Source organism: Cyanistes caeruleus, chromosome 24 (assembly GCF_971803275.1).
Source record: "Cyanistes caeruleus chromosome 24, bCyaCae1.hap1.1, whole genome shotgun sequence".
In the NCBI taxonomy this organism is placed as follows: Eukaryota; Metazoa; Chordata; class Aves; order Passeriformes; family Paridae; genus Cyanistes; species Cyanistes caeruleus.
The window spans coordinates 4,081,462-4,105,532 of NC_141724.1; the positions used below are offsets into that span (position 1 = coordinate 4,081,462).

The following is a 24,071-nucleotide window of genomic DNA, read 5'->3' on the forward strand; positions in this document are numbered from 1 at the left end:
AAAATGGGAGAATTTTGAATTCTAGCAAGAAAGCAGAATCTCTGTGCTGGGCAGGGAGGACTCTGGGAAGCGGTGACGTGAGGGTCCCCATGGCCTCTGTCCCTGATGACCCAGTTCTGATGTGATTTATGTGGGCTCGCAGCTGCCCTTGCTCCGACCCCAGAGGAGCTGTGTGGGAAGTTGGTGTCTCGGAGCCGCAGCGTGGCTCTGCCGAGTGTCTGGAGCCCAGGGTGTGCACACAAACTGATAAATAGGGAAAGGCCTGCTTGGCTCCAGCTGGAGCAGAGCTGGGACCAGCACTGCAGCCCCACGGACCCCGCGGCAGGACAGGAGTTCCCTGCAGCCACCGTGAGTATTTCATTCCCTTCTCTGCATGCTCTGAGGTTAGAAATTGCTACTTGAGCCATACAGCCAATTTGCTGTGTGAGAATATTCCAGGCACTGGGCTTTTTTCTTCTTTACCTCCTTTTTTCTTTCTTTTTAAACATCTGACTAAATGAAAACAGCAAACACGCGCTTTTAAATCTGGTATTCTACTGCCAAGGGTTTTTTCCAACAGTACTTTGTTTGACACACAGAGTGAAGAAAAACAACTTTTAAATTCAATTATTTGTTTCCCTTCCCAAAAGTACCCGGAAAACTGAGAGTTTCAAAAAACCTCTAACCTCTGATTTACAATGTATAAAAAGTATGCCTTTGAAATGATTATTCATGGAATAATAATTCCAAAGGAAAATTTCAAGATAATTGCAATGCAGTCCACTGGTGAAAGAAGCCAGTTCCTATTACGGTTATTATATGACCAGGAAGGAACACATTTAATAACAAGAAAAGTGGAATTTCTTCAAAGAGCAGCTCTGAGGAGCTTCTTGACACATTAAAACCAGGAGGAACAGAAAACCCTTTAATAATGCATGTAAGCTGCATACAGGATCAATCAAGTGATCCTAGAATTTCCCCTGCAAAATCATTCTTTAATTAAGCAGTGATTACTGAATTGCTTGAGTGAAATTGAATAGATCAGCTGGCATCACATCTACTTGCCACTGATTATGCTCAGTTCCTTTTTTTTTTTCAGTGTTTGGCTTAAATTTTCACAAATTAAAAAAAAAAATGCTTTGCCTTCCAGCTGCAAGTGAAGTACAGTGATTAAACCCAAGCCTGAAATGTGCTCTGAGCTCCACTACGTGACCACTAACGTGCCCCAAGGTGTGTTAAATAGATGGTGAAGACATTCAGCTGAAGTTCCTAAAATTCCCTGTAAACAAGAAATTTCCCCATGACTCAACTGTCAAAATATTTACGATAGCAGCTAAAGCACTGTCAGTTCCAACCTCTGAAAGGGTTCCCTGTGGCCCTACTCCATGAAGGATGTTTTGTATCCCAATAAATTTGATAAGTTGGTGATATGTTGCTTTATGATATGGGGTTTTATAGCAATAAAAATGATAAACCCCACATCTTTCACAATAAATAGAAATAAATAGACGTACAGTTCAGATTCTAGTCTGAATGTGTATATTCTATTTATGGTTCTACTTTACTTTTATCAATCAATGGCTTTTTTTTTTTTCTTCAGTCGATTCTGTTTTTGATAAATTGTCAAGTCTTTCAGTTGGGACTAAAAACTAAATTTCTGCATGAGATGGATAACCAAGTCCTTGAATCAACACGCTCTGGTTTGTACTGAGCGTTTATAGTTCAGAAGATGAGCACTGGCAAAACTAAGCCTGTAAAAGCACATTTTCAAATGTGCTCAAGCCACCTTGAGTGTAGGTCACCTCTTCCAAAAAACACCATTCCCCTCACCTGGTCAGGACTTTACTTGTGAAAATGCCCAGTAGAAGAAGGAAAAGCAGGAACGCGTGTGCTTTATGCAGTTAACATTTTCTGTCAGCTCAGCCCGTGTGACTGAGGACTGAAGGCTCCCACCCTATGTGTGTTACTGCTTGGGATGCTACAAAATAAGACATTAAAAAATTCATCTTTTGTTCCCAGTTATTTCCACTTTTTAGGCTAAAAATCTTTATGCATCCTCTTTGGGAATGTATTTAGATTTTTGCTTCCTTTTAAAGCATTCATGCACAAACAAATATCAGGAATACACAGAAAAGATAAAAAGGGACACAAAACATTTTGTTTTGGGAATGGCACAGCTTCAACTGCCCCAAACATCTAAACCCATTGCTCCATTCTTATCTCAACTTTGTTCCAGTTACTGTTTTGGACATTACACCTGGGCATGTCTGGTACCTTCTGTCAGGAGCTTCACCGTGCTGGGCACGTGCAGAGGTCCCTTGCCTGGCAAAGGGTTAATGAGTGTCTGTGTGGGCTGGGGAAGTGTGGGGCAGGTCAGGCTCAGTCCCATGAGGTGTAGGGGATTTGGGATGGCCACAGAGCCTTGGGTAGAGCAGCACATGGATCATGGAATCCCAGGCACTGCTGCAGTTTGGAGGAGGCCTCCCTGCTGCTGCCTCACTCACCAGGGGGGAGGCAAAGGTTGGGAAACTCTACTCTCGCAGTCACTCATAAAAAATCAAAACTTGTCTGGCCTAGGAAATGAAGTTCCTTCCTTACATATCTTATTCTCTTATTTCTTTCTTTCTTTTTTTCTTTCCTTTTCTGCTTTAAAAAGTCCAATGTTTTGTTTGATCAGAAGAACAAGCTTGTCAACACTAAATTCTCAAATGTCAGAAAATGAAACTCTTAATGTTTATGCATAAGTCTTGTTCTAAGACAGTAGAGCATTCCTCAGATAACCATTAGATTTACTATTCCCACTGTTCTAACATCCTCTTAATTTAAGATTTTAGTTTACAAAGTCTCAGTCTTAGCTGGAAATTTTGTAAGTTCAACTGGTTACTGTTATTAGCCATAAAAATCAGTAAGAAGGGCTGAATCCTTTCTCATATAATACCTAAGCTGAGGAAAGTTTGTCTAAGGAAAATCTACTTCCAAGATTTAGAACATTTAAGAAATCAACCACCTTACATTTGATACTTCATACTCCCAATACACTGTTTTTATTAGACTGGATCAGTGTAATTTTTTTAATCTACTATTCAATTATGACTTTTATTTAAAGAAACCACTGGAATTCAGAAACACATTTCTTCAGCAAACACACATTTTTGGGAAGAAATGTGGACTTTGCCCAGGCCAAATTGATCTAACTGATAAGACCTCATGATTCAGTGACTTATTTTGCTCTCAAACAAATATTTACTAGCAGAGATAACAAACCCCCAGCATTCCAGCTTCACTGCATCCTTTCACCTTCTGCTGACAGCACAAAGCGAAAGCGGTCAGCCCCAAAGCTCTGTCCAGTTTGGGGGAAGGGATGTGTGTTATTTCAGATTCCCTGGGGTGATCCATTCATTGTCTCATCTGCAGCAAGGTGCAGATATAGCACAAACCCCTTCCTTCAAGGAAGGTCTTTGAATCCAACTTGCTGCGAATTCTGCAGAGAATTCCATTGCACGAGTGGCTTTGCTGTGTTTTCCAAATCCTTCTGTGCAATTTTCATCTTCTGTATCCTTCCTGTCTGCTCAGGGAAAGCCTGTGAGTGGTTCATGGGCAAATTGTTTCTTACAGCCCTTGCTCAGTGGGCATCAGGCTCAGCAAAGGTTTAACCTGTGGCCACACCCCATGCAGCCCATGCAGAGGAACAAGGGGGCAAGGAAAATATTCCTACTTATTCCTCCAATGGAAACTGTGTTAGCTCTCAGTTCTAAGCAATACCAGGAGTTTGCTGTAGGTATATAAATTCAAACCCAGCTCATGCATGGTAGAAGTCCATACAGACTTTTCTTTAGGAGTTTTTAGAGCACCCTTTTTCAGAACATCTCTTGTAATTTTAATTTATAAGTCAAATTACTGAAAAATGAGGTAAATTTTGAACTCCAAGCATAGCAGCTCTTCTCATTATATTACTGTGAGCTCTCAGTGCATTTTGTTATGGGGAATGTCAGTGAATCCAGCCAGGAGCCCAGGCTCATTCAATGACCAAGGGACAGTGGAAAGCTCTTTAGAGGCAGCACATCCTATAGGAAATCAGTATATTTAGTCTTCATTGAAAACTTTACACTGTTAAAGGAACACAGGAAGGGTAATTCAGGCAGTGCTTAAGCAAGGCAAATTTGAGTTTTACTGCATAAATGAGTACTTATATGACAAAGATAACATGCTGGCCTTTCTATGCTATTTTCCTTGCTTCAACTCTGCATAAAAAGTAATGAAATAAACTCATTAAAAGCCCATCTTTGTGCACAAACAGGACAGCCCCACATCTACTCCAGAGCAAATGCTCCAATTCATGCTCAAAGCAAATTCATTCTATTCAGTGAAGCTCCTTTTAACTTTCTCTGAACTAGAGAATTTACCAGTGATTAGTCCTATTACCCCACATGGTATTGTGTAAAACTCAGAGCAAAACACTTCTAACTATAACTTGGAAATTTAGGAAAGAGTTTTAACCTGAATGTGTAATATCAGGATACTCAAACATTCTGTAGTCTCATTGAGGGTGTTATGTGACTTCACACAGACATCTGATTTTCTTATGATCTGAAAACTCTGCCATATTCTGGAGTTTTCTAGCTCTGTGTCTAACCCTACCCAGCAATTCTTTCCCATGGGATGTTTCTCTTCCTTTCCCCATTCCCCAGATTGCTGTTTCAAGGCTGATCTCACAGCAGAGTGGATGAAGCAGTGCAGCTGGGAGCAGAGCATGGCCAACACGTTTGTCACCGTCCCTGACGGGTACGGCCTTCCCGAGCCCATCCAATACTACGGTGAGTGAAGCAAGTTTTGTACTCTGCAAATACGGCAAAATGAACTCCTGTAGGAATTTCTTTCTCTCTTTTTTTTTTTTTTTCCTTGATTTTAATTTGTCTTTAAAGCACTTGAAAGCTCTTACTGAAAGTGTATTGAAATCTATTACTGTATGCTTATACAGACTTTAGAGAACAATGTGATTATTCTGACTAAGCATTCCATATACACTTCCCCAATACTGTCTCCCTTTGATCTGCATGGAGAAGACACAGGTTTTGTTACAGTATTCCAGATACATTATAAATAGATAATGCCTGTTCTATATCTTATGTAATTATAATTGCAATAACTATTTTGATTCTGGAAGACTAAACGCAGGACCCAAATCCCACTAAAAGGAAAAAACCCTCCAAACTGTTTAAAAAAATGTTTCCAATTTGTTTTTATAGAGATCTTAATAATCCCAGAGGAAGAATGAAATATGATGCATGTTGCACAGGCTTTCTTTGGTATAGCTGTGTGTATTTAAGGGAGGCTGGATAAAAAACTCAACAGACAGAAAGGCAGGAAGAAACTCTCTTTGCAATTCTGTACCTACATTTTACTAAACTGAAATCTCATAATTGTAAAGACACATGTATGGGAAAATACTAAATAAAACAAGTCTCTGCTTTTTACTCCTCTGAAGTTCAGCTTTCAGATGCCTGTCATGGTAATTTTTGTACACTCTGATTTCTACACAATTTTTCGCAGACCCTCTTGCAACATTTTCAAAATGATGCCTCACACATATATCAGTAACAAACACTTCATTCATTAAAAAATTCACTTACGGAGGATATTTGATAAATAAAAAACAACCTTTAAGTGTAAGATCTGAAGGCAGCTGTGGCATCCGCTGGCAAGTGATTTTCAACTGTCTGCTAACACTAATCCATACTCACATGATACAGCCCAAACCATTACTGAGCCATTTTTGCTACATTTAAGATTTCACTTAAGAACATTACAGGTTTAAATTTAAATAGAATGTGTCAGATTGCCCCTCTGAAAATGTGTTCCTCTAATATTTATGCTACTAAATCTATAAAACAATTTTAAACTTTGGAGCATCTGATGCCAAGACACTCACCAAGCTGTTCCTCCACTCTCGCTTTCCCCCGGAACAGATGTTTTACCAGAGCACATCAATTACCAGCTGCCGGACCCAGATTTCCAGGCTGGCCCGTACTGCCAGTACTCAGCAGTGCCAGTGCCAGCCCTGCAGCCACCGCCAGCCCCGGCCCCATTCGGCCCCTACAGCCTGGAGCCCCCGTACGGTGACGGGCCCTGCGTGGGCAGCAGCTGCGAGCTCAGCAAGGGCCCCTTCTTGGCTCCCCAGGTGGAGGACAGCGGGGAGCAGGGCCTAAAGAGGCCCAGGTTAAGCCACTCAGCGAGGCTGAAGGGGCAGGAGGAGCTGTGCGTGGTGTGTGGGGACAAGGCCTCGGGGTACCACTACAACGCACTGACCTGCGAGGGCTGCAAAGGTGAGCGAGGACACTCAGGGCCACCTGCCACAGTTGGCATTGAGGCACACAGATTTGGCTGGGCTTTGAGCTGGCTTCTAATTTGTCTAATGAAGCCCCTACAAATTTAGGAAATATTTTCACAGTCTGTATTTAATATGAGCACTTTAAGCATCTCATTTTTGCATTAGATAGTGTCAGTGTAAGCAGGTGCTGGTTTTCTCATGAACATTTCTTAGGGATTTACTTCAGTGTTATTAATTTCCCCATTAAAATTGAATAAAAGCAAGTAGTAATTAGTTGCTAATCATATTCTAACTTACTGGTAGGGGAACTGTCTCATGAGGGCAGCTCTGGTCTCTGCTCTCTGTGACCAGGGACATGACCTGAGGGAAGGGCTGGAGCTGGGCCAGGGGAGTTTAGGATGGATCTCAGGTAAGGTTCTTCCCCCAGAAGGTGCTGGCACTGCCCAGGCTCCCCCAGGGAATGGGCACAGCCCCAAGGCTGCCAAAGCTTGGAGAGTTTGGATACCGTTCCAAGGATGCACAGGGTGGGACTGTTGGGGTGTCTTCAGGGCCAGGGGATGGACTGGATGATCCTTATGGGAATAACTGTGTTTTTAAAAAGCAGATTTAAAATCAAGGTAATGTTTCCATTTAAAAAACCCAGCCATTCAAAACCAAAGGCCACTTTTAAATCCCTGTGAGAAAAAGCTGCTTAGATTCCTCCAGCCATCACCCAGTCCTCGTTCCCAGGTTTCTTCCGGCGCAGCATCACCAAGAACGCCGTGTACCGCTGCAAGAGTGGGGGGCACTGTGAGATGGACATGTACATGAGGAGGAAGTGCCAGGAGTGCCGCCTCAAGAAGTGCAGAGCTGTGGGAATGCTGGCAGAATGTAAGTGCTCCTTCATGCTGGATTATTTATTTATCACCACAGAAAAAACCTTCTCCAAAGTCAATCCCTTCCTGATGATACTGGTCTAACCTTCATTTGGTAGTAGGAAACTTAACTTTGGGGATGGTGGCACCTATGGCATCTTGGTGTGCAGAAGCCAGCAATGCTTGGGAAGTATCCCCTCACCTTAAGAGAATTGTTGTTCAAAGACAGTACAAGAAAAAATAAGGAAGTACTAACAAGAGAAGCTAAATATCCCAAGCTTTCTCAGGACAGCAGTGAGCTGATCAGATGAACTTTAGGGTTTGAAGGAAAAAAATTAAATAAAAATGGCATGATGGGCTTTGATGGAAAATTCTGATGCCTATGTCACAGAGCCACAAGGACAAAGATGACTGCAGACCCTCAGGCCTTTGCTGATGCAGAACATCAGCTCACCTGATAAAGTAACACATGGATACATTCTCTAGGAAACAGTTCATTATAGGTGACAGCTGCTGTGATGCAAGACTGAAGTTATCTCTAATAAAAGTGATGACTTTAGACTGTAATTAATTGAAAATACAAGCATTGATGGCCACTCCACACCTCACAGGTTTGCTGACTGAAGTCCAGTGTAAGTCAAAGCGACTCAGGAAGAATTTCAAGCAGAAGAGCAGTTTCCTTTGCAACATAAAGCTGGAAGATGAGGGACTGAATAGTAAGCAAGTATCATCTACAACAAGATCCGGAAAAGTGGGATATTTTTCTATTTAAAATATCTCTTTTTATCACTTATTCTTATTCCAAGTCATTGTGACTTGATTGGTTTATTTTTTTAGCAGATCCCAGAGAAGATGGAACTTACTCCAGGAGAACATCAGCTTCTTGACCACATTGTAGCAGCACACCAAAAATACACAATTCCCCTTGAGGAAGCCAAGAAGTTTGTAGGTATCCAGCACACCCAGCCTGCATTGCTAAGTCATTGTTGTCATGTATCTTGGCTATATCTAATGTTCAAATGCTCTTTTGTGCAGCTACAGGAAACTGCAAGTCCTGAGGAAAGTTTCCTCCACCTGTCTGAGACAGCCGTTGTCCATGTCCAGGTGTTGGTGGATTTCACAAAAAGACTCCCAGGTGAGTTTCTTCCTTTGGGGAACATTAGAAGAACCAAATCAAATTGATGGCATGAACCAGAGAAACATGCAGGCTTTAAGAAGAGGCTTTTAATGGATTATTCGTACTTCTCACTTGCCATTTACGTGTCATGAGGACAACCTGGACACTTTCAGTTCAAAACTTTGCTATGATTAGATTTCTTCTCCATTTCTGACATGGAGTAGAGACATTTTCTGGAAGCACAGGGGCCCCAAAATACCACTTTGAGGGAGTTGCTATCTCACCACATTGTCTGAAATCCATTTGAGTCTGCAATTTATCATAACCACCGAATGAAAAAGCAGATGTTCCTTCAAAGAAAAAAGCAGCACAGAAGGGACTAACCAGGTGTTCTTTTTCATATTTTCCTTTCATAATGAACAAGGAAACAAGCAATTGAATTCACTCCATTTCATGTAAAGTTGACAAAGTAACATTTGACAGAGAGGTGATAACTTTTCTTTGTAAAACTCACTGACAAAGGTCAATCACCATATCTGAAGAAGGTATTTGATGTAATTTAGCATCTCTCTGGGGCAGAGCTGAAAGAAGGGGTGAGCTGTCTGTTTTCTTGTGTTACATAACCTGCTTTGATCAGGTTTAAGAAAAAAAATCACTAAAGTTCTTTTGCTCTTGAATTACAAGTGCAGACAATGAGCTTGTTAAAAGATGAACACAATTTCTAAGAGGAAAATAATATGACAATGAATGGAGTATCCACAGTCACTAAACAATGCAACAAATTTATCAGAGGTTAGGCCATGTGATATTTATCAGATATTAGGAAGAATGTTTTGATAACACCTTGCTTAGTCCCAAAATTTTTGCTTGTATCTTCCTGTGAATCTTTTAACACTGAAAACTGCCCCCTCTTTTTTTTTTTTTTTTTCCTTTTAAATTGTCTAACCTGCAATCTAGCAAGAAAGATCCCAAGTCTTCGGCACATGTATCATTTAACTATGGCTCCTCCTTTCCAGTAAAGATATTTATTTTCAAAAAATCATTTTTCCACATCACGTTGAGGGCTTAAAGGCAGCCCCAGCCTTCCCTGCTTCTGAACATGCACCTTTCTCTGCAGGGTTTGAGAGTTTAGCCAGTGAAGACCAGATTGCTCTGCTGAAAGGGTCCACAGTGGAGGCAATGTTCTTGAGATCAGCCCAAATTTACAACCAAAGAATGAGCGAGTGCCAACCATCAACCAGTGAAAGTAGGTCTGAAATACTTGACTTGCATCATTGTGGGTGGATAATATCAGCTATATTAATTACATATCATACATTATGTCCAATTTAATATGAGGGACCTTGACCAATAAATATGCAACCAAAGAACTTAGAGCCAGATGCCAATAAGGATTTTATACCTTCATGGATCTGGGAAAAATTCACACATTTTCAGCAATGATACAGACAAATATTTAAGATCACTTTAAGCTTGACTGGGAACTCTCATCTGCCTTGTTCCAGGTCATGTAAGACTTTCTGATCACGGGGCATGTTGTCATGTTCAAAACCTTGATAAAAACAGTATTTATTCCATGGAAATGTGTCATAATAAAGAGAGGCCAACTTCTACTACTACCACAGGTAATGGAGGTCTCAAAATCTAAATATGTGAATCTTTTGCTTTACTGGCCCTATTTTTATTACACTGAGCTACACTGTCCCTATGACCACTGCTCCATCTCCCCTCCTCTTCCTCTCCTCTTCCCCTCCTCTTCCCCTCCTCTTCCCCTCCTCTTCCCCTCCTCTTCCTCTCCTCTTCCCCTCCTCTTCCCCTCCCTTCCCCCTCTCCCTCTCCCTCTCCCTTCTCCCTTCTCCCTCTCCCTCTCCCTCTCCCTCTCCCTCTCCCTCTCCCTCTCCCTCTCCCTCTCCCTCTCCTTTGAGCTGCACTAGCATTACCTCCTCAGGTATTACACACTGGCATAACATCCTCATGACAGGAAGAGGCATGTTCATGCTTGCTTATATCCTTTGAGTTACATATACATTCAAAGCTCCACGGTACAACTGCTATACAACTTTAGTTATTATTTTAGCAATTAACATTGTTTTCACAAAGTTTGTTAACTATTTCATGCAATAGAACAGCCCCAAGCCTTAAAAGAATTAACAGAATAGCAAATTCACGGAATGGGTGAGGTTTGAAGGGACCACAGCAGGGCCATCCCAGAGCAGATGGCACTGGCTCATGTCCAGAGGGGTCTGGACTATCTCCAGTGAGGGAGACCCCACAACCTTTCTGGGCAATCTCTTCCCTCACAGGATAGTTCTTCCTCACGTTCAGGTGGAACTTCCTGAGCAACAGTTCCTGCCCATTCCTCTGGTGCCATCACTGGTTCCTGCTTGGAGCCCTCCCTGCACACAGGGACAGGGCTGAGGGCCCTCTCAGCTGGAGCTCCTCTCAGGGCCCAACAGCCCCAGCTCCCTCACTCAGCCTTTCACAGAATCATGGAATCACTTAGCGTGACCAAGACCTCTAAGACCATGGAGTCCAACCATTCACCATGTCCTCATAAGAAAGATGCCCCAGTCCCCTCATGACCTCCACAGCCTCAGCTGGACCTGCTCCAGGAGCTCCATGTCCCTTGTCCTGGGGAACACAGAGCCAGACACTGATCCAGATGGATCCAGGGAGGGTCACCTCACACCCTTCAGGCAAAGATGATTTGCAACTGTTTCTGCACTGAAATAACATCCTCATTATCCTGCATGGGGTTGGTTTTTTGGTTTTTGGTTTTGTTTTTTTTAAAAAAATGTTGGGTTTTTTTTTCCATTTTCAAGGCATAACTGAGGAGTTCATCACCGCCCTGTTCTACTTCTACAGAACCATGGGGGAACTCAAAGTAACCGAGACTGAATACGCTCTGCTCGTAGCAACAACAGTGTTCTTTTCAGGTAAACTGGGAAGGTAACAACGAGCTATCACTTGCCCCGGGGGAGCTCCCATTTCTCCCCTCAGGGGCAGCGGCGCTGACCGGACCCTGAGGGGCGGCGGCGCCCGGAGCATCCCGTTCACCGTGCCGCCGCTCTCCCGCAGATCGCCCACTGCTGAGGGACAAGCGCCATGTGGAGGAGCTGCAGGAGCCGCTGCTGGGGATCCTGTACAAGCACTCGAAGCTGCAGCACCCCCGGGACCCGCAGCGCTTCGCGCGGCTGCTGGGGCGCCTAACGGAGCTGCGCTCCCTCCGCCACGCCCACGCGGGGGCGCTGCGCGCGCGGGACCCGCGCCTGGCCGCGCCGCTGCGCGACCTCTGGGACCTCCACTAGGCGGCGCCAACGCCGCCGGCCCGCGCGCCCCTTCCCGCCTCGGGTGCGCGCCGTCGTTTCCCGCCCTTTTCGCTTTCCCTCAGCGGCCGTCGTGAGGTGCCGGTGCCGGTGTCACTGTAGGTGCCAGTGTCGCTGCCGGTGTATGTCGGTGGCGGCGACGTTGGTGTCGGTACAAGCGTTAATGTCGGTCCCAGTGTCGGTGCTGGTGCCGGTATCGGTTTGGGTGCCACGCTCAGTGCCGGTGTCAGTGCTGGGTCAATGTCGGTGCCTGTGCCGGTGCTGGCTGTCGCTGCCGATGCCGAGTGTCGTCAGCGCTCTTCTTCAGGCACACCGAGAAAAAATCCGTTCAAACCGCTCTTGCGGCCGCGCCTGAGTGCCGGGCAGGGCCCGCGGCCAAAGGGCGGCGAGCGCTGGGGCGGTGGGGCTGTGTCCGCTCAATGGTGCCGGCCCCGGGCCACGCTGGGACGGGCCGGGGGATACCGACAGGGACACGGGGACACTGCTGGGAGCCCCAGGCAGAGTCCTGACCCGAGCACGCACATCCTGCCCCGTACCGGGAAGCGTCCAAGGCCAGGTTGGACGGGACTTGGAGCAAGCTGCGATAGTGGAAAGTGTCCCTGCCCATGGCAGGGATGGCACTGGATGAGCTCCAAGGTCCCTTCCAACCCAACCCATTCCATGGTTCTGTGTGTGTGTAAAATTTGCTGAACTCATTCCTCTGCAGACTGCCAAGATTGATGCTGGAGGGAACGTCTTTGACTTTAATTTCAAAGGCATCTGCTGTTATTCTCTACCAAGACTGAAGGAAATACTCTGATCGTCTGCCCTGTGTTGTTACTGCACGTCACCGATGATAAATCCATGTTTGATGTGGGTGATTTAGCAGTGAGCAGTGCCCCACTTGGATGCTTGCACTGGCTTTGAAGTCCTGCTTACACCAGACCAAATGTGCAGTGAAAACCTGTCACCACACTGAGTTATGCGAATTAAACAAATTACTGTTTCATGTTGAGGTTCCTTACGGAATATGTTTAGATTCAAATGCAATATTCTTACAGGAGATGAGTTACACTATTTATCCTATTTTTTGTGACTTGAAAACCTTGTAAAATGGCATTTTCATACAAAAACATAGTCAGATGCGGTGTTTAAAACTATCCATGGGAGTAAAGAAAAGAATAAATATCAACTACTGGACTTTAAAGAAATCATTTTGCTTCCCGAATCCTTTATCATGCACCCGTGCACAGACAGACAGCAGCTGATGATTTCTCCTCATCAAAATCTTCCACTCTGGCCACAGCCTATAAAGAAAACTACAAAAAACCAGTGGTTTGAAAAGCTACTGTGAAGTACAAAGTAAGCAAGTTCCAAACCCATTACCATTTCTGGTAAATTCTGGTAATTTCAAAAATTGCAGGCAAAAATTAAAATTTATTAATTTTAAAAAATGTATTTTCATGTTAGTTGTAATTTCTTTTTTTCTTCTGGATTTTATAATCCTTCTTTACAAATCTACCCATAGGAAACAAACTCTTAAGTTTGTGCAGTTTTAACAGGTGATGGTTTTAATTTGCCATTAAATCCCTGTACTGTGGCAAAATCACCGATTCACATAAAACTAAAATAAACTTTACCTTGCACATTCTTTAACATTTTTTAATATTGTTGAGTTTTAATATCAATGAGTAGTCTTAGCTGTAAATGTTAAATACAGTTTCAATGTTAGTTGTTTTTTAAAATATGCTGAAATCACTTCATAGTTCAGATATGATTTCACAAGTAAAACTTTGCTCTGAAGCAGATAAAGAAGTCAGCTATGCATCTACTATGCTTATCTAAATTCTTAGGGCCTCTTAATTTGTTCACAAACAGTTCCTAAAGCATCATTCAGTGGATATTTCAAGGCTAAGTAAGAAGGCAAAGGGGAATAATAATTTTCTGTTTCCTGTTTACATCTGAATCACTTAGAGGAGATATTTGTGGTTCAGGGAACATGCTCAGAGACAAAACTTTAAAAATTAAGGTGATTCCAAGTTTGTTAGTTTTTTTGTTGTTGTTGTTTTGGGTTTAGGTTTTTCTTTTTTGGTTTGTTTTGTTTTGTTTTTCTTTTAAAGTGCCTGGGAAGTCTTCAAATTTTAATCAGAATAAGATTTAGGCACTTAAATATCTTTGTGAAACTGGTTCTGAACAGTTTGTTGAAAGGTAGAAGGATTGAAGTCAAAATATTATTTGGGAAAATTGAAATAGATTATTCCAATTTCACTGTCTGGCTTTATTTTATCTATAAACAATTAATTTAGTGGAGTGGTGTCCTCAAGAATTTAATCCTTCCCACATTGCCTTCATCAACATTTTTCTGCTTCAGTACAACTTAGCAAAGCTTTTTTTTCAGTAGCTTTTGTGCTTCCCAGATGCAAAATGCTCTTAGCTGCCACAAAATGGAACTTTTTTTCTTGCCATTTGCCTACTGATTTTCATACCCCTGAGCACTAAACTTCTCCTCCTTGTCCTGCAAGGTCTGTTCATGCAGACCCAGTCAGTGCACAAAGATTTAAACTTCAGTTCCTAATCATATACATAAGCTCATGGCACCCTCTGTGGGAAAGAATTTACTCTTGTCATGTTTCTAAGAGATAAATAGTTATTTATAACATCATTAATGAAATAGCATTTGAGATTAAATTGTGGATCTTGTTTTAGAGTACAGAAACAATGAAAAAATTGTACTCAAAACTCTACAAAGAGCCTGAGAAGATGAAGCAGTGGAAACTGTGGAATCAGAACTAAACCAGAAAGTGCAAGAAAATAGAAAAGTTATTGAAGCACAGCACAAAGCCATTCAAGGATTGCAGGTCAGGATTGTACAATATACATTGAGTAGATGAAGAGAAAATGCTTCTTAATTTAGCAGAACAATATTACTAGTACAATTAATATTAAAGGATGTTGCATGTTGATTTTTGTATTGAGAAAGTGATTATTCTGAGTAGGGGTGTGCGCCTGTCCTGCGTGAATGTGTGGATGAAGAACTTGCAAGTGTTTCAGTTGCTGGTAAATTATTTCTTTTCTGCCTTTCCTGCAAAAGATGCAGCATGGAATACCAGACAAAATAGACTTCTATCTTTTGATCAACAAAATTACTCTTCCACATGAGATTTGAGAAACAAAAGTGTATTTCAAGTATATTCTTCAATAATGATGTGGTTTCCTATTTGTTCCCTATGAAATTAGTTTGCAAATGAAAAACTCAGTTTAAAACTGGAAGACGAGATATGTGAAAATAGAGATCTCTTGAAAGAGTAAGTAATACAGACAAATTTTGGTTTTTGTGAAACATTTTTGTGCTGAGAACTGTGCTGGTGTGAACAGGCATGTTTAACTGTTAAATTGTAAAGGTCATTACGTTGTTAATCCACAGGCTCGCAAAGTTTGTGCATTCCTGTGACACATATGATGGGGATTTTCTCTCTTTTAGAAGCACCACTTCTAGATTTCAAGGAAACCCTGTAGAAGTCCAGCAAATTTAAATGCTCTTTAATTCTGCTTTTAATTCTGTGTTTTGATTTTGGAGAACTTTCCCAAGACTCGATCAATATTTGGCTAGGACCAATCACCTTATTTCACTTGAATGTCTGCTTATCAGACACAGGGACAAATGAAAGTAGAATCTGTCCTTTTTCCTTCATTATCATATTATTCTTATTCTGTTAGATTTCAGCTCTGACCATAAAGAAAGAGTTGATTTAATGGGAGATATCAAGGCTCAGCTGCAGGACTCACAAAATCAGTTTGCTGACTTAATAGAATCAAAAATCAAGAGTTCACTTTGCTATAGTAAACTGTAATTGTTTCTAGAGATATAGAAAACAGGATCATGATAATTTTACTCTGTTACTATCAGCAGGAGAATTTTGGTGCATTGCAGGCCCTATTTTTGTCTGGAACAGGCAAATGATGTGGGATCAGGACTGGCAGGGTAGTTCTTAGGACAAGTCAAACAGTGAGAACTTTTGAAGATTTCAAGAGGAAAAGATGTTACTTGAGTTTTGCACACTTACAGTCAGGTTCCACTGAAGAAATTTACTTTCCAGAACCAGTTTTTCAATATTTTAAGCAATTTATACTAAAAGTATTTATAGAATATAATGCTACTACATTTGATCTATGTTGAAATCTGTGTTAAAATAAATAATACATTTTATTAGCATTTTTTAGCAAATCTGTTTTTCTTAAATATAAAGTTGAATTGAAAATTCAGTTCTGAAAAGACAAATACTGAGCTATTTACCTCTTCAATTTTTGTCTTGGTGCTCTCATAAAATATTCAAATGTCAAGTTGGTACTATTTGTCCATTGTGGTTTTATTGAGCACAGGAAATTTCAAAATTTTCAGCCTTTTATTTCATTAGTACACAGTGCTGGGGGGTTTACTCAGAAGCTGAACTTTCTAAATGAATGTTCTAACCCCCGTTATCACCCGGTACTTAGAATTAACTTCTGTACTGCACAATACTAAGAGATTCAGCAAGAGTCTCAAACTTTGGGACAGCCTGTGTGTAAAGAGGCTTTTCCCCAGCAAGGGAGCCCAAAATGTCTCTGTTCTGTTCAATGCACAGAACAATGTTCTAGTGACAGTGGGGGTTGGGACATGCTCTGTCATGAATGCAATTCTAGAACAGTGACAAAACTTGATGCAATATTACAGGTATTTCCACCTGACCTTAAACCTGTTTTGACAACTGGAAAAACTCACATGTTGTATCTTAGTTGAAGGAGAAGAATTGTAGCCACTGCCAGAATTTAAAACTCCAGTACAGGGAATGCATGTACAGGCACTCCCAGTGTGAAAATTTATTTCCCTTTATCACATTTTTTTATTTGGACTGGGGTTCCTTCTTCTGCAGGCAGTTAGTGTTGATAGTAGCTTGGGCCCCATCATCTGTTTCCTGGAGGTTATCTTGCTTTGCACAGACAGGACTTAGCCCTAACGTCCAAAATTCTTCTTGACCTATGCTTAAGACTTGCTAGCAGGAGAAAAAGTCATAACAAAAGCATGTAACATATAGCATTCTTCTTAATACCTGCAAAAGCCAATATCACAATATGGATTTATTATACCAATATAATTGCCACTCCACACTATTGAAAGTAATTTCCCAGTGGTGCTTAAAAATTATTGCTGTCTAAATCTGCAGGAGCAGAGTTTGCAAAATAGAATGTGGAAAGTAAGAGCAAATCTGCAGAAATCTCAGTTAGGACTCACCCAGGAGTGACAAGCTGGATGCAGTGTGTCTTGCTTCTACCAGGAGTGTCTTGGAGAGGAAGAGTTCCTGAGGAAAACCTGCCTTCCCTTTTCTTTTCTTACACCCATTTTAACTTTTAGTTGGAATCTGAGAGCGGCTTCCCTGTTGGGAGGCATTCACCTGGCAGGTCCTAGGCTGTCACACCCGGGTCAGAGTTTTACCTTCAGCATTATTATGCTGCTGGGTTGGTACCGTTCATCCTTGACAATACTGCAGGAGGCTCTGGATTGTCTCTGGTGGTGTTTGTTGTTTATTTTTTTGTTTAGCTTTGCCCTCAGCACAGTGATTGTGTATCTCAGTCTAAGAGAAATATCTAGCACTTTCCAAAGACATGAAACCAAATCCAAAGGGCTCTATCGTCTGAGCCAAACAGCAAATAGGATTATGAAGCATTTTCAGACCACAAATGGAGATTGCTAGCATATGATATGCAACAAAGAGATTTGCTGTTTTAATCTGTGGCTGATAGGAAATGCTGCAGCTAATCCTAGGAAAGAAAGAGAAGAGCAGACTGTGAATGTATAAATTTCAGAGATGAGAGCTGTGTTTTGGGCTGTTACAGAGACAGGCAATAGGCAGATTAGCTTTGTAAATTCAGCAGCCATAGGCTGTTTAAATGCAAAACCTGGCAAAAACACTTGTTTCTATGGCAGCATATCAGGATCTTATTTCCTTTTATCAGTGGAGGGCTGCAACTGGATGGAGTTGGAGATAATTCCGCTACCAGAATACTCACCTTTCAGAATCTGATTGGGTTTTTCTGTTTTTCATCAGCAGAGCTTCCAATTATTGGTTGTTTGCAAGTGTGGACATGTTTTTACTTTACTATCTACAGTAGCATACTTCATGGAAAGAAGAGTAGCCGTGCTCTCTAAGTAACCTGCTCATGAGATCACGAAGTTTTCTTTGTGTTGTACCACTGTCGCTCTATTGGGAATGACAAGAAGAACGACACAGACTCTCTTGTGATTGAACAGGAGAGTTCCTCCAAGGTTTATTACCTCAGATCTTTTATAGATCGATACATGAAAGTACAGAAAGGTAAAACTCTTATTGGTTAGTAAACTATTACCATCATTGGTCAGTGGGGTATACCACCCCTCAACCTTGTCTTGCAAGAAAACAAGAAACGGACAAACAGCACCTTCAAGGCTGTCTTCTATCTCTGAAGATTGTTTTAATTCCTCCTTATGATTTCCCAGGCCACTTTCTCAGGCGAGACTGAGAAAATTATGTGGCCTGCTTTTCCACAGGCACTGTGCTCCCTGCTTCTGCTCATATTTATCATCCATATACCACTATATACCACAGAGGCAGAGTGAGTAGGAATAATATCTGGTAACTTCTCATTGTTCCTCCTTTTATTTTATTTTAGGCATTTTATTTGGTCAGTAACAGAGAATACTATTAAATTACTGTTACATAAGAGCTTCTGGTATGCACTGAATTTCTGTAGCCCATTACAGAGACTCCTGGGGAATCAACCCAAGGTTTTTATAATTACTAAATTCTATTTACAGATATCACTTGAAGCACTTCCTGTAGAACATCAGCACACCATCATTCACTTAATGAAAGCATAAAATTACTGATGTCAGGGAATAGATTAGTTTGGTTAACAGAAAGGTTAGAGATAAATAATTAACAGTGTAACTGGCTGTTCCAGAACAGGACTGCAAGGCTGGGCTATAAAAGCACATTAAAGATTTCTGTCACTGAGTCTCTGCAGGTCAGCAGGAGGGCAACCAAAGAAATGGGTCCATAAGCATCAGACTGTGGATGATGGACTTTAGGAAACTATATGGAAGAAGCCTCAGGCACTCACAAATTTTGACACTGGACTTCGTTGTCCTGCCACAGTCTTTTATCTTGCTACTCCCTGTGGCTCGTGGGATCTCACTCCCATCAGAGAGGTCCGTAGTGGACGAGCTCCTTGGTCACAGCCAGAAGGACAATCCAGGAGATTTTTTAGGAGCTTGGTCGTTTGTGTAAATTAGTGAAGATATGTGAACACCACCCTTTAGATGGGCAGGATAGCGGTGCCAGCAAGGGAAAGGCAGCAGCCAAGGGGTTCTGTGATCATATCAGCATGGGGCTGAGCTGATAAGAAGCAGTCACATTGGTCCCAAGCTCCACTCAGAATAATTTATTGCCCTTCCAGTAATTTATTGCTATTCCAGAAAACCTGAATTTTCATCCTGAAACCTTGGTGAGGTATTTCTCCAGTGCACTGCAGCGTGCAACTGACTGCTCCAGTGGTTGGTAATTGCCAGCATTCAGTATCCCCACACTGGGCTCTAAACCTGACAGGGGGGCTCTGCACAGATGGAACCAAAGACATTGCATCTGTGCAATTGCCTTATCAACCCAACTTGTAATCACTGCAAACAATGAAATTGGGTTTGTGTGACATGACCTATTTTATGTAACATCAGTAATTATGTTTTCATCCGTTAATTCTTTATTGCTCAAATCCTGTATCAATTTTCTGTTATTTTACCTGGCTGGTGGAGACTTACCTGGGTCAACACCCTCTCCTTAAATATTGCCATGGTATTAGCACTTTCTTTTAATGCTTTGAAATTTCCTCAGTATTCCAGAGTTGTTGAAATGAGCATTAACTAGATAATCATGTTGAGTTTAAAATATTTATTCCTTATATGATTTATACAATAATTTTTGTTGTTAATGTGTATGTGGTTGTTCAGCCACTATGTTTTCAAAAGCTTCAAAGTGCTGTCGCCTTTGCACTTACTCTGCATCAACAGCTTGTCTTTATCTTGTAACATTCCCTGACTTTATTATTGGCCTCTGTCTTGGCAAAAGTTTATTTCCTACTCTTCAGCTTCCTGTACAGTTTTCTGTATTTTCTCACCTCAAACAGTTATTGTTGGTTTTCTTCTATTTTTGTTGCTATATTTTTTATTGTTGCACTCTCTTTTTCATCATCATTATGACTTTCAAGCCTCGTAACAATTTGCTACTGACATTTGCAGACATTTCCCTAAACCTTGTTAAATCAAATTCTTAAATTTTTTTTTAAAACCATAATCTCACCCCCACCCCCAGCTTTGCATCCAGTTTTCTCAGCTCAGAGAAATTGGCACTCTGAGGCAGCAAAGAGTACACGTCCTTACACTCTGACCTGTTCTCTGCCTATGTTCTTATGGGGGATGTTGAGACACTTTAAACCTGGATGTGGTGGTCTCTAGGGTGCACAAATCCACCTCCAACTGCCTAAAGCTGTGAATCTTTAGAGGAAAGAATCAGCTCTGCATGCAAGGGCCACATGACACTTCTGCTTTGAGAATGCTGTTTTTTAATTCTTACTTTGAGAGCTTTTTGTCCACTCCAGGTTTTAGTTTTATTAATTGTGTTATTTTCCTTTCAGGTTCTTTGTGTCCTTTGAAATATGCTCTGTATTTCCCAAGAACATTCTTTTCTGTGGTTAAAGCTTCTAATAACCAAGCCCATACACTTGTATGTAGAGTGTGTGTGTATGTACAGTGTATATATACATGTTTACATTATCTATGTGAGGGTTGTGTAGTGTATACTGAGAGAACCTGTTTGTATTCCAAATATATCAGAAAAATACAGAGCTAAATAACATACTGGAGTAGTATTAGCAAAGTGAGTGCTACACTCCTGTTGCTAAGTGAGATGGACAGATGTTACAAAGAGTACAATTAATACTCTGCTCACGTCCCTAAGCCAGAAAGAGTTTTAAATGTAATTATATATAATTCTTGAGAAATTATATGCTACAAATTAACCCAGAATTAAAGACTCCATGAAAACAGAAAACATTTGGCTAGTCTTAATAGAACAAAATCTCTATTAGGTTGCCAAAAAATGCCTGGAAAATTAGCCCAGGACACAGACCTGTCTGAAACCACAGGAAAAGGAGACACTATTATTCAGGAATTAGCTGAACACCAATTGGGACCAAATGGATCACTCCTCCAATAGCTCAAAGTGACCATATTTACCACCTCAAACTCATGTTTTCTGTGTTTCTTATGGCTGTGTAAATAAGGAATGTGGTTGACCTGCAAAAGACATCCATCAGATCAGATTCCAAATGGGAGTTAGGTGATTGCCTGGAGGGGCACGTGTTCCCTGAGCTGCAGGCAAGGAGCTCAGGGAGGGGCTGACAGAGAATAGTGGCTTTGTCGACCTCTTCTCCCTCTTGCTCCCACAAATGTGAGTGTTTTCCCTCATCTGGGGACATTGTTTCATTGGTATTGATGCAATGTTTTGTTTCTTACTGTGCTGCGAGGAATGATTTTTTAAGTTTTTTCTCTGTCAATCAGTGCTGAGTGAATTGCTTGTTGCTTTAATATTTGCTGAGCAGGTTCCAGGCCAGCCAATTTCTGAGTGTGTTTTGCTTGAGCAGGTAAGTCAGGCTATGCCTGAGAAGGCTGCAGAGCAATGGGTTTGATTTCAGGTTTGTTGCTTCATGGGCACTGCACAGACTTAGAGAACCTCAGAATGGTCTGGGTTGGAAAGAAACTTAAAGCTCATCCCATCCCACTCCCTGCCATAGGCAGGGACACCTTCACTTTCCCAGGCTGCTTTGACCTGGAACACTTCCAGGGCTGAGACAGCCACAGCTCCCCTGGGAACCCTGGGCCAGCATCTCCCAGATGTGCCTGGTAAGGAGCATGCACAGTGAACCAGACCTTGTTAAACCTTTACAAAACACAGATGTAAAACTCATCATCTGTGATTCTGGAGGACGCCATATCCATGCCAGCCTTCCTGCCATGGTCTTGCTGTCCCTATGGAGCAATTAAATTAATCAATAATAACAACTTTTTAAAAACACTGGTTAGTTTAAAAGCCCGAGGAGAGAATGACTGTTAATATAATTAGATTTCCAGCTCCAGTTTCCAGGTCAGGATATTATGGACACGTTTGTTCCTATCACATTTGCTTTGTGGTTCAGTATGAATTTTCAATAGATGACTTTGTGATAAGAAAGCAGCAATTCAGATGCAATTATATAAACAGTAAGATCAGCCTGGAATTAGCCTGGAGAGTATAAAGCACATACAGAGCTGGTGCTGGATCACTGCCTCTCCAAGCTCAAGGCAGAATCAGGTTCCTGTAATAGGGAAGAATTCTGCTGACAAGAGGTTGGTCTTTCCAGACTGGTGTTGTTGCAGATACAGGGTAAACCAGCCTGTGTAATGGATGGCTTTGCTGTGGGAAACTGGCAGCTGGGAGAGACTAGAGGGTGATGTCCAGATGTTGGTAGACACTGTCATTTAAAGTTTATAATTTAGAGGCTCTAGAGTAGTTTCCTGAAATTGTCTTGGAGTTAATCAAGGCTTTGTTCTCAGGATCTCCCCCGCAGGTCTAAGAAACTAGGTCAGGACAACAGCCAGATAAAGCAGGATCCACTGAATTGAACTCTTTGCTGATGTTCTTTATTGTAATTTGCTTGAATCTATTATTTAATTCTTGGCTGTGTTCCCATCTTATCATGCCTCTAAACCACTGGAAATTGAAAAATCCAGTTTTATGCCTGATATGCACAGCCTCGTCTTCTTGTCTCTTTAACATGTTATAAGATGCTTTCTTGAGAAAATTGTTTTAAAGCAGTGAGATTATTTTAATATCTCTGCTTAATTCTAGAGCTCATGTTCTCTTACATGTCACACATTCCAATCTTTCAGCCCTTCTTATTTGTTCTGTGTCAGGATTTTATCACTCACTAGTGAGAAGTGTAATATGGTTTAGTGGAGGGAAAGTGAATTTGTTCTGTGTTGTTAATGGCCTCTTTGCTCTTGTTCTCTGTTTAATGGTCAGTATTACTTCAGTAAGGACTGAGATTGGAAAGAAATTGTCAGACTAACTAGAAAGGTTAAGATTACTCTAATCTTAACCTTAACCAGGACAGACTGTCCTGGCTGTTCCTGTCAAATGCCAAGGACAGGGATGGAAGGCACATCCCATTTTACCTGTGGTTTGTTTGTTCTTCCCCATCCAGCATGAGTTCCTTCTTTGTGATGTCTCTCCTCTTTGGCCTGATTTTCGGACAAACAGCATCACTCTGTGCTCCTTCTGAGTACACAATCCATGTGGAGAAACAGGAATGTGCCTATTGCCTGGCCATCAACACCACCATCTGCGCTGGATTCTGCATGACTCGGGTACGAGATACAGATGTTTCTGTAACTGCCACCACTGCAAAACAAGGTTCTGTTCTCCCAGAAAATAGCATGCAAATTATTTAATTGTCATAGAGTTTATCACAGGCAGAAGAACTGCACCGTCACCACGTCTTCAAGTTAGCATTTTGCAAAGGTTTGGGTGAAAAATGCCAAGCCTCTGTGGGCAGTTTGTGAGGACAGGATGGAACAGGTGAGGGGCAGATTATATTGGGTCACTCTTAATTAATGTAAGTAACTTAGGTAACCTCTCCCACTGCTGCTATCTCGGTTGTGGGGACAGCTCTGCAGCAGCCACAGCACTCCACACAACTTCACTGTTCTACACAGCATTCTGAGTTCCAGCTTGGGCAGCAGGGAGCCAGAAGGCATCACAAAGCATAGGGAACACTCTGAGCCACATGGATTAGTTAAACTATAAAGTCAAGGGGAATGTGTCTGTGTGGGGAGGGAGCCCCAGTCACAATTGGAGCTCTGAAGTCAGTAGTACCAGAGCTGGGCTCAGGTATGAATTTTGGTCTCTGCACCTCACAGGACCTTTCTGACACACACATGCTTCAGTGAAACAACGCATTTCTCTTCTCTTTGTAGGACAGCAATGGCAAGAAGCTGCTCCTCAAGAGTGCTCTGTCCCAGAACGTGTGCACGTACAAAGAGATGCTGTACCGGACAGCGCTGATCCCAGGCTGCCCTCACCACACCATCCCCTATTACTCCTACCCCGTGGCTGTGAGCTGCAAGTGTGGCAAGTGCAACACTGACTACAGTGACTGTGTCCATGAGAGGGTCAGGACAAACTACTGCACTAAGCCACAGAAGCTCTGTAACCTGTAAAGCTTTCAGTGGGCTGCAGGAGAAATGTACTACTCTGCTCACACCTGAACTGAAATAAAAGTGAATTTCATATTCGGTTTGCAAACTGCCGTGCACAAAGATTTATTCTGAAGGTATATCATTCGTTGCTTCAAATAATTGGGTGTTCTGAGACAGGCAGAAAAAA

The 24,071-nt window shown here is 41.9% G+C and overlaps 2 protein-coding genes across 8 annotated transcripts; both read left to right on the forward strand.

Moving 5' to 3' along the window:
* LOC111942348 (bile acid receptor-like) lies at window positions 1–13,234 on the forward strand. Of its 4 annotated transcripts, none has more exons than XM_086862224.1 (12): window positions 279–348; window positions 1,130–1,209; window positions 4,668–4,793; window positions 5,946–6,302; window positions 7,037–7,177; window positions 7,773–7,912; window positions 8,002–8,106; window positions 8,197–8,296; window positions 9,396–9,524; window positions 9,784–9,903; window positions 11,101–11,214; window positions 11,357–13,234. In XM_086862224.1, the coding sequence occupies exons 2-12, from the start codon at window positions 1,167–1,169 to the stop codon at window positions 11,584–11,586; spliced, it is 1,605 nt and encodes a 534-aa protein (XP_086718350.1). In that variant the 5' UTR covers window positions 279–348; window positions 1,130–1,166; the 3' UTR covers window positions 11,587–13,234. The 4 variants fall into 4 exon arrangements, with proteins under 4 accessions (XP_086718352.1, XP_086718351.1, XP_086718350.1 ...); XM_086862223.1 differs by having other exon boundaries at window positions 7,999–8,106; window positions 11,357–12,794; XM_086862226.1 differs by lacking the exon at window positions 1,130–1,209 and having other exon boundaries at window positions 1–348.
* On the forward strand, window positions 11,576–23,990 carry TSHB (thyroid stimulating hormone subunit beta). Of its 4 annotated transcripts, XM_086862228.1 has the most exons (4): window positions 11,609–12,945; window positions 14,821–14,888; window positions 22,891–23,053; window positions 23,663–23,990. In XM_086862228.1, the coding sequence occupies exons 3-4, from the start codon at window positions 22,892–22,894 to the stop codon at window positions 23,903–23,905; spliced, it is 405 nt and encodes a 134-aa protein (XP_086718354.1). In that variant the 5' UTR covers window positions 11,609–12,945; window positions 14,821–14,888; window position 22,891; the 3' UTR covers window positions 23,906–23,990. The 4 variants fall into 4 exon arrangements, with proteins under 4 accessions (XP_023797826.2, XP_086718354.1, XP_086718356.1 ...); XM_023942058.2 differs by lacking the exon at window positions 14,821–14,888 and having other exon boundaries at window positions 11,576–12,945; XM_086862230.1 differs by lacking the exon at window positions 14,821–14,888 and having other exon boundaries at window positions 11,644–11,702.
* Window positions 23,991–24,071: the final 81 nt, after the last annotated feature.